We start from the raw sequence: 15,320 nt of genomic DNA, 5'->3' as shown, positions 1-15,320 counted from the left end.
AACAGTGTCCCTGGTTTCATGCAGGCAACACTCAGAAACCCGAGTTACTTATATGATGGATTTCTACTACAGTCTCCCTCCCCATAGAGTTCTTTAGTTTCTGCAACAGGTTTGCCAGCTCCTGTACTCTCTGGGGTGGTGGCACAGCCCGTAGAACTCTCTCAGCCCCTGTGGAGTGTGGAGTTTCTGAAGAGAGACATTAGGCAGCAAGTGGACCCCTACAGGGGAACGAGACACCTCTTTTCCAGTGCTTTGAGTCCTGCCGTTCACCAGGCACGGTCCCGAACCCATCATATGACTTCCTGGGAAACAAGAAGAGGGCTGATCATCTGCGCTTCCTCCTGTGGTTTACATCCACATTAAGGTAGCAGCACAGGCATAGTAGCTTCCTCTTTCAAGAAAAGAATGGAGAGAATCCTGGAGCTCAGCAGGATTTGTATTGATTTATTTTGTTAATAGACTTACCATTTAAAGTTTACTAATTATATGCAGGGAATTATATGCAATGAAAATTGGTAAGATGCCGTGGCCAAGAGCGGGGTCGGTGGATGAAACCTTTGCAGGTGACCTTACTGTTCTGAGCATCTAGTGCTTGTAAGAATTCATACTGTATTGGATGTTATGGTTGAAAATCTGAACAAATAAGTACAGACTTGTGATAATCTCTACCAAGTATTTTTATCAGTGGCTTCAGTTTTGCAAAATGTTATTTATCTGTGATTTCTGTTACTCTGTACCCAGTAGTAACTCCCTGTTTCCTTTACACATTTTCCAGCTTGTCTGTAAAGAGCAGAGAACATTAACCAGAAAACCACAGTGAATCAGTGATTGTGTCCCCCGTGGGGAATTCCTGGTGACAGGGTTAGGGAGTCCACTGCTGGGCCAGAAGCACAGGAGTATCTTGGAGGGAGCAGAGGCGTGGCCAGAGAATGGGGCCTGTGTTCCACATCTAGGGTGCACAGCTGCTCACTCTACCCAATTAAATTTGGGCTTGGTGTTGCTAAATCTCGGAGGTTTCAAGAGAAACCAGACATTTCCTCCCAATTCTTAGCAGTTGCCCCCAGACGTCCTTTTCTCTTCCCTCTCTCATGTCACATGCTTCCGACCCCACTTGGATCTGGGGTGGGTGATGGTACTTCTGTCTTGGTCTCAGGTGGCCTAGGGGTGCCTGCATTTTACCCTGAAGGAGGCCACCTCCTACACGCCAGGCTGGGCTCTCCCCTCCCCACCTCTAACCTGGGTCCCTGACACGCAGGGTAAGCGCTGATATCTTCATTTCTCTCCACAGTGGAGAGGAGCAGACTACAAGAAATGCTGTCCCTCCTGGGACTAGAGACGTACCAGGCACAGAAACTCAGCCTCCAGGACTCCCTGCAGATCAGTAGTGATAGCATGAAAAACTGGGCTCCACAGGCTCCCAAAGACTTGCCCTGGAATTTCCTCAGGAAGCTGCAGGCCCTCAACGCCGAAGCCAGGAACACCACCATGGTGCTGGACGTACCCCCGGACACCAGGCCTGCGGAGAAGGAGAGCCAGGTGGAAGAGGAGATCATCTACTGGGACACGGCCGACGACATCTCTGCGGACATCTATTCCTTCTCCGAGCTGCCAACACCCGATACGCCTGTGAACCCCTTGGACCTTCTCTGTGCCCTTCTGCTTTCCTCAGATAGTTTCCTGCAACAAGAAATCGTGCTAAAAATGTCCCTCTGCCAGTTTGCACTTCCTCTCGTTTTGCCCGACCCAGAAAACCACTACCACACGTTTCTGCTGTGGGCCATGAGGGGGACTGTGCGGACATGGGGGTCACAGCCCCCAAGGGCGGTGGGCAGCTTCAGAGAAGACAGCGTGGTCCTGTCCCGAGCGCCCGCCTTCGCCTTCGTGCGCATGGAGGTCAGCAGCAACTCCAAGTCCCAGCTTCTCAACGCCGTGCTCAGCCCTGGCCACAGGCAGCGGGACTGTTTCTGGCATCGGGATCTGAACTTGGGCACCAACCCTCGGGAGATTGCAGACGGGCTGGTGGAAATTTCCTGGTTTCTTCCCAGTGGCAGGGAGGACTTGGACATTTTCCCAGAGCCCGTGGCCTTTCTGAACCTGAGAGGTGACATCGGCTCTCACTGGCTGCAGTTTAAGCTCTTGACAGAAATCTCCTCGGCCGTGTTCATCTTGACTGACAACATCAGTAAGAAGGAATACAAACTGCTGTACTCCATGAAGGGCTCGGCCACGAAATACTACTTCATCCTGAGCCCCTACCGCGGGAAACGGAACACAAACCTGCGGTTTCTGAACAGGTTAATCCCTGTGCTGAAGATGGACCCCTCGCACGTCCTGGTGAAGGTCAGCAGCACGGACAGTGCGGGCTTCGTGCGCCGGATCCGCGCCATCGTGGCGCACGTGACCCGGGCCCCCTGCAGGAGGGTATCCGTGGAGGACATGGCGCATGCGGCCCGCAAGCTGGGGCTGAAGGTCGACGAGGACTGCGACGAGTGCCAGCGGGCGAAAGACCGGATGGAGCAGATCACCAGGAAGATCAAGGACTCGGACGCCTACCGCCGGGCCGAGCTGCGGCTGCAGGGGGACCCTTGGAGAAAGGCGGCCCAGGTGGAGAGGGAGCTCTGCCAGGCCCAGTGGGCTGGGGACCCTCCTGAGAGGTGCAGGGCTGAGCTGAGGCATCGGCTGCTGGAACTTCGAACGCAGCAGAATGGCCACGACCCTGCCTGGGGGCTTCAGGAGTTCATCTCGGGCATCAGCAGCCCCTCTCTGGGCGAGAAGCAGTACTTCCTGAGGTGGATGGAGTGGGGACTGGCCCGGGCGGCCCAACCGAGGCCGAGAGCGTCTCCGGAGACGATGCTTACCCTGAGAGCAAAGCACCGTGGGGCCGTGGACTTCAGCGAGCCCCTCTGGCCGGAGCCCCTGGGGGTGGAACACTTCCTGCGGGAGATGGGGCAGTTCTACGAGGCCGAAAGCTGTCTCGTGGAGGCCGGGAAGCTGCCGGCGGGGCAGAGGCGGTTCGCGCACTTCCCAGGCTTGGCCTTGGAACTGCTGCTGAAGGGGCTCCCCCTGGAGCTGATCGACGGGAACACCCTGAGCACCCCCCTGCGCTGGGTCACGGGGCTCCTGAAGGAGCTGCACGTCCGCCTGGAGAGGAGGTCGCGCCTGGTCGTCCTGTCGGTGCTCGGCGTGCCGGGCACAGGCAAGTCCACCCTCCTCAACACCATGTTTGGGCTGCGGTTTGCCACGGGAAGGGGCCGTGGTCCTCGAGGGGCCTTCATGCAGCTCCTGACGGTGGCCGAGAGCTTCAGCCAGGACCTGGGCTGTGACCACATCCTGGTAATCCACTCCGGGGGCTTGATAGGCGGAGTCCTGACCGAGGCAGGGGAGAGGTTTGAGCAAGAGGCTTCCCTGGCCACGTTGATTATGGGGCTGAGCAATGTCACTGTGGTCAGTTTAGCTGAAACGAGGGACATTCCGCCGGCTATTCTGCATGCGTTTCTGAGGCTGGAGAAAACAGGGCACATGCCCAACTATCAGTTTGTGTACCAGAGCCTGCAGGATGCGTCTGCCCCCGGCTCCAAGCCGAGAGAGAGGAAGCAGCTCCTGGACGAGCCCAGGGATGCGAGCAGAGCCACGGTGCAAATGGAGCATCAGGGTGGCGGGATCCGGACGCTGGCTGGCCTGGCCTTTTGTGATCCTGAGAAGCAGCACGTTTGGCACATCCCCGGCCTGTGGCATGGAGTGCCCCCCATGGCCGCTGTGAGCTTGGGGTACAGTGAGGCCATTTTTGAACTGAAGAGATGCCTGCTGGAAAACATCCGGAATGGCCTGTCCAACCAAAACAAGAACATCCAGCAGCTCATCGAGCTGGTACGACGGCTGTGAAGCATCGAAAGAAAAGGAGTCCAGCTGCCAGAGGCCCGCCGCGAGCAGCCTGTTCTGATGGGAGTGTCCACGTGGGGCTGTGCCCAGCTCCTGAGAGGGGAGCCAAGTGACGGACGGGGCCCAGGTCTGGAGTGGCCTACGCGGTGTCAGGGAAGGATGTGACCTCACACATCAGCTCAGAGATGCTCTCGGGAGTATAAGAAGCCTGGGGCAGGAGGGGTAGACACAAGCAGTAACTTGTCCTTTGTCTCTGAACTTCGAGGCCCCTGGTGGCTTGGCCTTTCATACAGCTGCGCCCCGTTCTCTGCCTCTGGAGTGGAGAGTGGCTCCTGAGCGCTGCAGCCCGGGCAGCTGGTGCCGGGGACAGGGTTGGGGCATTGCCCTGAGGAGGCAGAGGTCGGCCTTCCCTCCAGCGAGCCTCAGCATCGGCCTCGGTGACCTGGTCCTGCCCGCTGAGGAAAGGGCCCGCCGTGGGCAGGGGCTACCGTGCTACTCAGTGTTGACCGACCCTGCCTCAGGGGGGGTTCCTGTTGGCTCTCGTGCGCCCACAGCGCTCCGTTCACACCTCTGCCGCAGCACTCAGCACGCGCAGCGTGACTACCTGTGCACGTGTCTGCCTCTCCCCTAGACCTGTGAGCTCCTTGAGAGCGGGGGCTGTACACTACCCAACTTTGTACCCCCAGGGCCTGGCACACCGCAGGCACTTAATAAATGTGTGTTGAATGAATGAAACTAGTGAATGCACAAATGATAGTAATGGGTGGTTTCCTCTCTGTGCCTTAATTTTTCTGTTTCCTCCAAGAGGATCACAGTGTCTGTCTGAGGGGGTTGCTTGCTAGAACATCTGAAATAGTGGACACCCGAGAGAGGTGTCTTTAAAAATGCCACCACGTCCCCTCTCTTTAAGCAGAGATCCATTCTTCAGGCTGTTACTGGAAAACAGAACTAAGCATCTTCACAGGGGCTCCAAAATACCTGCATCGTTACCCCGTTTTAGAGACGAGGCAAGGAGGCCTAGAGCAGTTAAGCAGCTTGCCCAGCCCACAGACCTGCATCGGCAGAGCGGAGCTGATGGGGACGCCGGTGCCCTCAGCTCTGTGCCTCAGCTTCCCGGCCGTTCATCTTCCCCAAACTTCCACAGCTTCCGGGCTCACCCCCAGCCTTGCCCCTGGGTGTCAGCCCTTCATCTCACTTCCGTGCCTCCAGGGCCAGGCCTCCTCCCTGGCACCATCCGTGGCCCATGTGTGACACCATGAGCCAGAACGTGGAGCTCCTCCTCTGCTGAGTCTCCAGCTGGAACCTTTGTCTGTGCTGGCTCTTACCAAGGGCCAGGGTCACCTCTCTGTGCCTCAGACCCCAATCCCAGCTGTGCCACTAGTTCTGGGAATCTCTGCTTGGGCCCTAGGGCCTCCTGCCCTCTGTATTTTGTGATTCCAGGAAAATCAGTCCCCCGGGTGGTAACCAGGAGCTTCTCTCTATTCCTTGAACTCCTCCTCCCAGACTCGGAAAGGGAGCCCCCTGGACTGGAACCCTTTTTTGGGTTCCAAGGCTGTCAGCCCCTTCTCTGGCCCCAGGATGCTCCAACTACTGCTCCCCTGATGTTCAGAAAGTTGCCCCTGTGTTCCGGGAACCTGGCTCTGATGTGTGAAACGGAGGCTGGAAGAAGTGCTGGAACTCAGGAAACCTAATCTTTTTTTTTTTTTTTTTTTGCGGTACGCGGGCCTCTCACTGCTGCGGCCTCTCCCGTTGCGGAGCACAGGCTCCGCACACGCAGGCTCAGCGGCCATGGCTCACGGGCCCAGCCGCTCCGCGGCATGTGGGATCTTCCCAGACTGGGGCACGAACCCGTGTCCCCTGCATCGGCAGGCGGACTCTCAACCACTGCGCCACCAGGGAAGCCCGAAACCTAATCTTTTGCTAATAAATTCACTTTAAACCTTTTCACTTCTGAAACTCAAAAAGAATGTCTAATCCTCAGGCACTACAAATTCATTTCTTCGTGGATCATTAAATAACACAAATATTAAGATGTTGGTTCACCTGGAAATACCAATACCTCTCTTTACTTTTTCCCCCTAGAGCCATGAAAACTACCCAGTTGCCTCTCTAGCACTGTAGGAATTTCACCCAGGATATTCCTGGGTCCCAAGTTCAGGCACTGGAAATCTCTCTTAACAATTGTTGACTATCAACCAGTTCCTTTAAAAATTGATTCAAGCTATCCCTGAAATCTGAAACAGGGAAGCCAGCTTTAGTGGCTCCCTACTTTAGTGGTTCCTAAGGATTCTTTACTTTGGGTCTGTCCATTGTCCAAAGATAAGGTTCAGTCACTCAGTTCCTGAAAATTAGGTGTGTGCTTTTTTTGGAAGGGAGAGGGGAGGAAAAGTTCATAGCTTTCAACAGATTTTCAAAAGGATGCAGGATCCAAGATCGATTAATAACTGCTTAGTAATCAGGAAAGTTATTCCATATATCCCTAGGACCTAAGAAACTACGAAATCACATCCAACATCTGCCCAGTATATTTAAAGTTCTGAAAACAGACCAGTCTGAAGACTGAATGTATCAGACCTTGAGCAAGAGGTTGCCCTTGGGCAGCCCCAGGCAGGACTGCCGTGGAGGACTCACAGTCAAGCAACTGAGGAATTCTGGAACTGCCTGCGCAGTGTCCACAGACCATTGCCTCTGTCAGGTGCAGGAACAGGAAAGGTTGCCCTGGAGCACTGATTTTTCCAGAGTCAGTTATGGTGCTCGCATCACTCGTTTTTAGGGGTTGATGTGGAATTCCATGACCTGCGAGAGGGGTTCACCTTCAGACCCTGAAGTCAGTGCCACTCTTGTAATTAAATTTCCACAATACCCGGGTCTTGACTGGTGCCCTAGAGCCAAGAACACTAAACATCAGTCTACCCTAGCCATTCCTGGGTTCACCACAGCCAGAGGGCCCCCCTACATCAGACCTGAAGACATCTTAGGGTCTGAGAGGTCACAGAACTTGCTATGGGGCTACTGGGCAGCAGTGTCCTTGCAGCCCAGCTTAGTGACGTGACAGCCTCTCAGAGAGAGAAGGGTGACTGGGCTGTTCCCGGGGGGATCAGGAACTTTGGTGAAAGCAGGAACCACATCAGTGATCTTGGAGTAAATGGGCCTGGGAGTCTAAGACTGGGCACAAGGGCCCCTGTCCCTCTCCCTGGAGATGGGAAGTAGCTCGGTCAGCATATGGAACTCGAGGCCTGGTTCTGAACTTGGTCTTGCTTCCTGCTAATTACACGGCCCTTGAGCGAGTCATTCAACTTCTCTAAGCCTTACTCCCCACTACTAGCACCTGCTCTGGGGTGAGTGCGCAAAAGCTGGTTTTGGAGGAGCCGGCCTGTGCACGTAAGTAAGGCACCCGAAGCTGTGCCTACACCAGTCTGTGCACCCATGAGGCTCGTGCAAAGCGAGCTGTGTGCCTTCTACATCGACCTCAGACATTTTAACAGGCCAAACAGGATTCATCTTGTAATCCATCAGTGGTATCTTAAAATTAATTTGCGTCCGTTTCTCTTTCTTAATGGTATATCAAGTAATGTCTTCTAATCGACGTTATCTTAGATTTACTGAAACACATTATCTAGCAGGGCTGGTGTTGAGAAATGTGTACCAATGTAAACTTGATCTGGTAGCTCTCCCCAGCTCCTCAGATGTGAATTAGCACAGTAAAGAAAAATCCTTTCTCTCTTTCTGAGCCAGTAATAAAAAAATGAGTTTTGCTACACACCTATCCTGAGTTCCTAAAACTTCAACAAAATTACATCAGAGTGCAGCCTTACAAGTACCAGTAAGTCAGAACCACAGAAGAGAGAGCCGAGGTGCCCTTGGTCCTGGCTTTTGTGACTTCCCACCCCTCACCCACAGGACCCACACGCTCTGTCTGCCTGGGGCCTCCTTCCACCTGTTCTTGGTGAGGCTGACACTTCTTCAGGACGGACTTGGATGGCAGCCCCACCTCCACTCTACCACCTAAGGGGGTCAGGGGCCTTTCTGTGTTCCTGTCATGGTCCTTATCTAAGACCCTTTCGCGTGCCTGCTCCTCTGTGTTCCCCATTGAAAGGAAGGGTATCAAGCCCATTTTTTTGTGTCCAGGTCTAGCACGGCATCTGAGAATCAGGGAGTGAGGTCTCCATGGCTGTCACACGTGAGGCCCACTCCTCCTGTCCAGGTACTCCAAGCCCTGGAGTTGTGACGTTCAGCCCAGGGTACCAGTGTGGCAAAGGATGCTTCTAATTGGTTCCACTATCGGGAGACTGGACCTCCCCAGCGCGCCAAAGCCGAAGTCGGTAATTATAGCTTGGGACTTGACCCTTCTTCCTGCGCCTCAGCAGAAGCAGAGTGGGGGTAGGAGGACGCAGAAGGAACTCAAGGGGAACACGGGGTAAGAGCCCCCTGGCTGCCTATGCAAGGGGGAAGACAGTTCAAGACTCTGCTTTGGTCTCAGTGGTTGTTTGGCTTAGTTCCCAGAATCGAGGTTGCGAGAACCTCTGGGATTCTTCTTGGTGAATGGGTTGGTTATTAGGAGAAAACGAATTAGCAAGAGTAATAGAAAAACCATAGGATTACAGGGCTTCCCTGGTGGCGCAGTGGTTGAGAGTCCGCCTGCCGATGCAGGGGACACGGGTTCGTGCCCCGGTCTGGGAAGATCCCACATGCCGCGGAGCGGCTGGGCCCGTTAGCCATGGCCGCTGAGCCTGCGCGTCCGGAGCCTGTGCTCCGCAACGGGAGAGGCCACAACAGTGAGAGGCCCGCGTACCGCCAAAACAACAAAACAAAACAAAAAAAACCCCATAGGATTACAAAATGTGAAGTGTCAGCAGTTCCGAATTAGAATAAGTCCGTCTCGTGAACACCAACATGAGTGTTGTCTCTGCTAATCCCACCGCCAACAGGAAGGCAGACATCTCGGCCTGGGGCAGCGCTCCCTGAGGCTGGATTCTGGTGAGTTCCAGGAAACAAACACTGTGTTCTAGGCCGGACCGTGCTCTGCAAGCCCAGGTAGGCCCAGAGTCTCCCTCTCGCACAGTGTCACCCCACAGCCTGGCCAGTGTTCTATCCTTTGATACAGGTGAGCCCTCGGGACAGACCATCTTCAAAAAAATCCAGACCACACAGCAGCCCCCTATGTGTCTTGTGGCCCAGTCCCCTGAGAGTTAAGAGCTGTGATGGCCTCGCAGGACTAGTGGTAGGAAAGGGCTGTAAGGACCATCCAATAGCCCTCTCCTGCCAAGGGGTCTCTACGGATCAGGTTCTGGGGGTCTCCCACATAAACCTGGAGTTCAGGACGCTGGTTCCCAACCTTGGCTGTATATTGGTATCATCTAAGGAGCACTGAAAAAGGACGGGTGCCGCGCCTCTGTCCAGTACTGTCCTTGTGGTGTGGGACCCGATGGGCTCTAATGTGCAGCCGGCGTGGAGAATCACTGCTCTGAGAGCATAAGCGGGAGTCTGGACCCTCCTGGCTATCATGAGGAGAGCACAGGGGCTCATGTGTGAGAATAAACAGCTGGACATCCCTGTCTCCTCAAGGCTCTGGTCTGGAGCCCCCAGCAGGGGAGTAGGCAGCCTCTTCATGTGAGTCCCTTGCTCCTAGATGTGGCTTCTCCCCGCCCAGGAAGTCCCCCCAGGGCCAGTCCTGAGTGGTCTTTGTCCAACCACAGACACACAGCCCATTCCTCCATCCTGCACGGTTCTGAACATTCACCCCCACCAAGTGGTGCAGTGGAACCTCAGATGTGGAAGGAGCACATGCTTTGGAACAAGAAGGCTGCTACCCTTGGCTAGTTCTGTCACCCCAGGCGAGTCTCCATCTTCTGGTCTGCCAAACCTGGACAATATTGCCTCCTTTACAGCATTGATGGGAGAAGCAAAAAGTGCAGAAAAACACTGTTAGCGTTTTGTTAAACAGAAATAAATATCCTACGAAAATTTTTCTATTGGTGATTTAAAACAATGTAACAGTTCATACTAATGCATTAAAATGCACTTTTAAGTTATTTAAATCATGCAAACACATTCACGTGACCCCCATTCCGCACCACCCCCCTTCAAGGAACCAGGTGAAACACTTTTTGCAACAAGGCATAGTATAAAACAAAGATAATAAACAAAAGGCCAATGAAAGATCTAGATCAGTTTGGAATTCCTGGGAGACTCTTCAGGCCTAAGGAAGAGTGGCAAAACTTGAACCCCAAGCACAACAGCCCCTGCTCAGCTGGACAGCACCGCCTGCTGCTGCTCCGATAGAAGTCCATGCCATTGTCACGTGCCTGGAAAACCAGCCTCTTCTCCTTTCCTCTGGTGGTGTTCCAGTGAGTTCTCACGGACCCTCAATGGCTGGTTCATCTCCCTAAGAGGAGGCAGATAGCAGGGACTCTATCCTTTTTTTAAAAAAACATTCATTAGCTGCTCACTCCATCAGGCATTTTACAGTGTGGTTTTCACAACAATCATCATGGTTCCCGTTTTATAGATGAGAGAAGCCCTTCCCCAGTGTGATCTGAGGCGGCTCACTGTCTGCCTTTGCCTCTATTTTCCTTCCACATAGATGACAGCAGTATGTAAGCAGCATCAGGGTGGATGATTAAGTCAAAATGGCCAAACGTTGGCAATTTCACATGATTCAACCTAACAGAACTAATAACAGCTCTGTGAGTGGTATTATGAACAAAACCCATTATACAGATTATGGAACTGAGGCTCAATTGCACAAAGATTGTTCCACCTGAGCCTGAATCCAGAGTCCACGTTTTTTCCATTACTATGTGTGAGTTCTGAACTAGGATATCCAGTGTTGCTATTTTTCCCTCTGACAATAATTACTGGATACAAATTACAGTGCCAATGCTTTGGTTTGAGTACAGCAGGCTCTGTAACATCTCCAGGAATTAAGCGACCATCAGCCCTTTCCCCCTTAAAATTTTCCTTCCTCAAGGGCCAGACACTAGGGTATGGTCAGATGTGAAACCGTACCCTCTGCATAACCCATCCTTGAAGAACTGGCTGATTTTTAAAGTACAGTGCGTTTACAATATTATATTCGTTTATAATATTATGTTAGGTGTACGATACAGTAATTCAATTTCTTATAGATTATACTTCACTTACTATAAAATTAAAAAATTTTCTATATTCCCTGCGTTGCACAGTATTTTCTTGTAGCCTCTTTCTGTTTACATTGCAGGCTGTGTTCCTTAATCCCCTACCCCTATCTTGCCCCTCCCAAGAACTAGGTAAAGTTTTAACCGAAACTTATTTCCTCTCTATTTGTGGATAAAAGGGTGTTTCTTTCTTTTCTTTTCTTCTGTTTTTTAAAGGATATTATTTGGAGACAGAACTCAGCAGCCTAATTTCTAGGACGTGGTGAAACGCTCCGCTCCCCCGACAGTCCCCGCCGGCCGGGCGGGGCGGGGCAGTAGGCGCCCCCTTCCCCCGGCCCGCCCCCCGCCAAGACACTCTTCGACCGGCCGCTGCGAGCTCTCTGACCGCGAAACCTCACGCTCCGCATCATCCAGTTTCCGGATCTGAAACACGGCGCAAACCACTACTGGGGTCGGACGGAGGGGTGCAAGACGTGGCCAGGGCTGCGGGAGGAGGCGCAGAGTCCAGCTCCCCCCACCTCCCGGCCCCACACGGCCCGCCTCGCAAGCCCGGAGCCTGGGCCGCCGCCGCTGCCCACAGCAGGTCGGCGCGGACTGCATGCGGCCCCGCCCGGCCGAGAGGCTCGCACCCCCGCGCCGGCTTGCGTGTGGTCTCGCCCGCGCGTCCGCCTCCCGCGCCTGACCTTTACCCCGACGCCGCCCGGCCCCGCCCCGCCTTCCGCTTGGCCCAAGATGGCGGCGCCCGTCTGTGGAGTGTGGCTCCGGCCGCTGGTGAGTGGGCGGCACGGCCGGGGCCGGCGGTTGGAGGCGGGCAGCGGGGAGCCCTAGTTTCGGTCTGATGCCCCACTCTCCCTACAGGTGCTGTCCTGGAACCGAGAGCTGCCATGCGTCTGGCGCGCCCTGCACACCTCCGCGGCCTGCGCCAAGGTAAGTGCGGCGTGGAGGCCTGGGGTCTGGGCGCCCGCGGGCTCGGAGGGTGGGACCTGCTGGCGAGGGTGTAATCCAGGGCGCGCCCTGGGTCTGTGGTCGCGGAGAGTCACGGGTCCTCTTTCTTTCCAGAACCGGGCGGCCCGAGTCCGAGTGGGCAAGGGGGACAAACCAGTGACCTACGAGGAGGCCCACGCGCCGCACCACATCGCCCATCGTAAGGGCTGGCTGTCACTGCACACAGGTGAGGGGACGATGCCTGTCGCGGTGGCGGGAGGGGACGAGGACGTGCTGTGGGCCCGACCCCTGGCCCCGGGGAAGGCGTTCTCAGTTGTGCCTGTCTGTCACATAAACACGACGTGAACACGTGTCAGAGATTTTGTTTAACTCGGTACTCAACGCGAGGTTCAGAAATCGGTGAGACGCTTTTAGAAGAGGAGTAAAATAGACATATGTGGTCAGGATCGTTGAAATGTATTTGAAAGGGTTGCAAAACTCTTTTTCCATGCGGGTCAAGGGTTCGGTTGAACTTCCACAGAAATCGTTCGCATGTCTAAAGACAGTCGTTTTGCATCGCTGCCCGTTATGTGTAATTTACGGATGTAAAAAAGCCCAGAGGCAGTGAAAAGAGTGAAACCCCTTGGAATTCGATGACCCGGAAGACTGTTGTGAATATTGAATCTTTCACTACCGGTGTGTACAGTTTGCCCGGGTTATTTGCAGATTCCGTGTTTGTGAATTTGCCTACTCTAGGTGCTTTCCCATTCATTCTCAGACGTGGGCAGAGCAGGCACCCCAATGCACCTTCCCAGCTGCGGTTGATCAAGACCCTGCCTTCTAGTTTCAGCTCGCATGCTGTAAACAGGTACCCTTTTCGAGATCTATGAGTGCCATGTATTCAAGTTTTGTACTTTTTGTTGGTGATTCCACTGCCTTAAAATAGCCTGTAATGCTGAAGTGCTGTCTCGTGTTCCTAATTTCAGGAAGACTGATGTACCTTACATGGCGTGATTGTTAGAAAAGCTTCCTTCAGGCATGAGTTACAGGGCTGTTGGGAGAGAGTGCAGTGTTAATCAGCCATTTGTAGGTGTCTTTAAACAGAAAAAGAAAATAAGGCTACACATCACTTTGTTGATAAAAATATTGTAACCAAAGGCTTGCAGAAACCTAGCTGTATTTCCACCAGGAGCAGTGGTTTAGCATTTGCTAATTCGTTGTTCATGGTGATTTTATAGAACATAACGAGTGATGTTACAGATCATAACTACTGTGAGTTGATGAGGGTCAACAGTGTTTTGTTCACTATGAGGGTTCTCAACTTGAATGTTTGAGATATACCTGTCTAGAGAACTACCTTAAAATATGGATTTCTGTCCCCCACCCTTTTCAAGTTCTAGTTCTAAGGTCTGGGTGTGTGTGTGTAGACTCTTAAAAGAGGTGCAAAGGTTTCGTTGTCCACAGTGAGAATCCACTGGTTGAGGCCGTGGCTCTAGTCAGTGAGAGAGCTCACATCCCTCGTGTCAGAAGTAGCTGGTAGGGCTTCCCTGGTGGCGCGGTGGTTGAGAATCCGCCTGCCGATGCAGGGGACATGGGTTTGAACCCTGGTCCGGGAGGATCCCACGTGCCGTGGAGCGACTGGGCCCGTGCGCCACAGCTACTGAACCTGCGCTCTGGAGCCCGCAAGCCGCAACTACTGAGGCCTGCACGCCTGGAGCCTGTGCTCCGCAGCAAGAGAAGCTGCTGCGGTGGGAAGCCCAGGCACCACAACGAAGAGTCGCAACTGGAGAGAGCCTGCGAGCAGCAACGGAGACCCAACTCAGCCAAAAATAAATAAATAAATTAAAAAAAAAAAAAAAAAAAGAAGTGGTTGGTGGCCTCATCTCTCTGGTCCGTGGGTGACCAGTGCTTCTATAAGGCAGTCAAGAAAGGAGAGGGGCACTCTCTGTCTACATAGAAGAATCATCTGCGTTTTTTGCTCTCCTAAGGCCTCATTCTTCTCCTTTGTGAAACAAGGATAATGATAACACGTACTTCACAGGATTTGTTTGGGGATTATTGGAATAATGTTCTTTGAACTTTAGAGCGTTATTCCACTTACAGAAGAAAGGAGAAGAGGCTGGAGTGGGGTGTGGAACTGAGTGCCCAGTGCTCTTGGATGTTAACCTCTGGAGTTTTGGCCAACTCACCATGGTGCCCTTCTCTCTTCAGGTAACCTGGATGGGGAGGACCATGCTGCAGAGAGAACAGTGGAAGATGTTTTCCTTCGTAAATTTATGCTGGGCACCTTCCCAGGCTGCCTGGCCGACCAGATTGTTCTAAAGCGCCGGGCTAACCAGGTGGAGATCTGTGCCCTGGTCCTGAGGCAGCTACCTGCACATAAGTTCTACTTCCTTGTGGGCTACAGTGAGACTCTGCTGTCCCACTTTTACAAGTGTCCTGTGCATCTGCACCTCCAGACTGTGCCCTCAAAGGTTGTGTATAAGTATATCTAGGACAACCCACCTGTTTGCATCAAACTGTAGCCTGCAAAGGACAGAAGCTTGTGGAAAAGGACTGAAGTAGAAACGGGGGAAATGCATCCCCTCAGACTACTGAGGCTTTGTTTTCAAAGTTGGCTGTTGAATAAATAGACTCTCCACGTTGTGTTGCTTCTTGGTCTGCCTAGAGAACTAGAATAGGGTTTCTTTGAGGATGCTCCAGGGTTCCCAGGAAGGCTGCCAGTTCCTGAGGTTTAGGTAATAGCTATGGTTCAGTGAGTATCTTGTGCCCATCACTGTGTCAGGAACTTTACCTGAAGTTCTTTGTTTTCTCTTAAAATGGAAAGAGCCGTTTTTGGAGATTATAAAACAATATGGACATGTATTCAATCAGCCGTGAAGCTTACTTGTAATTCTACCCCAGAGAAAGCTACTGTATACAGTTTGTTGTAATTCCAGATGTACTTTTATTCCCCCAGAAATAATGTAGCACACAGTCATCTATTAAAAAAGCTTAGCTGCACCTAGTCTGTGCCAGACACTCTTCTAAGTAGCTTGGAACCCATCAATGACCAAAACATTCCATTCCAAGATCCTTGCCTTCGTAATACTTGTATCCCAGTGGAGGGGGACAGGGAGGGTTGGGCCGCATTGAAGGCTCCAAGCAGGTGAGGAATATAGATATGCAGGTAAATGGAGGAAGAACATTTCAGAAAGTGGCATCTGCAAAAGCCACACATGGTGCTGGGAATTGGGACAGGGATTGCTCACCTTCAGCTTCACCCCGACACTGATGACCTTCACCTTGACCATGATCCTGGTGCCCTTAACTTGACCCTGAACTTTAACACACCCACTCTAATCCTAACCCTTGATGGTCCCTGATCCTACCCACAACTTG

General features: G+C 52.9%; 2 protein-coding genes across 4 annotated transcripts in view; both read left to right on the top strand.

The window, feature by feature from the left end:
- Positions 1-4,614, top strand: part of URGCP (upregulator of cell proliferation) — a 92,349-nt gene extending 87,735 nt beyond the window's left edge. For all 3 annotated transcript variants that reach the window (XM_060157468.1, XM_060157467.1, XM_060157466.1), the window contains one exon: positions 1,289-4,614. In XM_060157468.1, the coding sequence (XP_060013451.1) occupies positions 1,289-3,882 (2,594 nt within the window). In that variant the 3' untranslated portion in view covers positions 3,883-4,614. The remainder of the gene's footprint in view (positions 1-1,288) is intronic.
- A 7,092-nt stretch (positions 4,615-11,706) lies between these two features.
- MRPS24 (mitochondrial ribosomal protein S24) lies at positions 11,707-14,585 on the top strand. The gene is made up of 4 exons (XM_060157492.1): positions 11,707-11,786; positions 11,874-11,942; positions 12,075-12,186; positions 14,151-14,585. Exons 1-4 carry the CDS (start codon positions 11,748-11,750, stop codon positions 14,432-14,434), a joined length of 504 nt encoding a protein of 167 aa, XP_060013475.1. The 5' UTR covers positions 11,707-11,747; the 3' UTR covers positions 14,435-14,585.
- Positions 14,586-15,320: the final 735 nt, after the last annotated feature.

Source organism: Lagenorhynchus albirostris, chromosome 8, assembly GCF_949774975.1.
Source record: "Lagenorhynchus albirostris chromosome 8, mLagAlb1.1, whole genome shotgun sequence".
NCBI classification, from domain to species: Eukaryota; Metazoa; Chordata; class Mammalia; order Artiodactyla; family Delphinidae; genus Lagenorhynchus; species Lagenorhynchus albirostris.
This window is presented reverse-complemented; position numbering and strand designations above follow the sequence as displayed.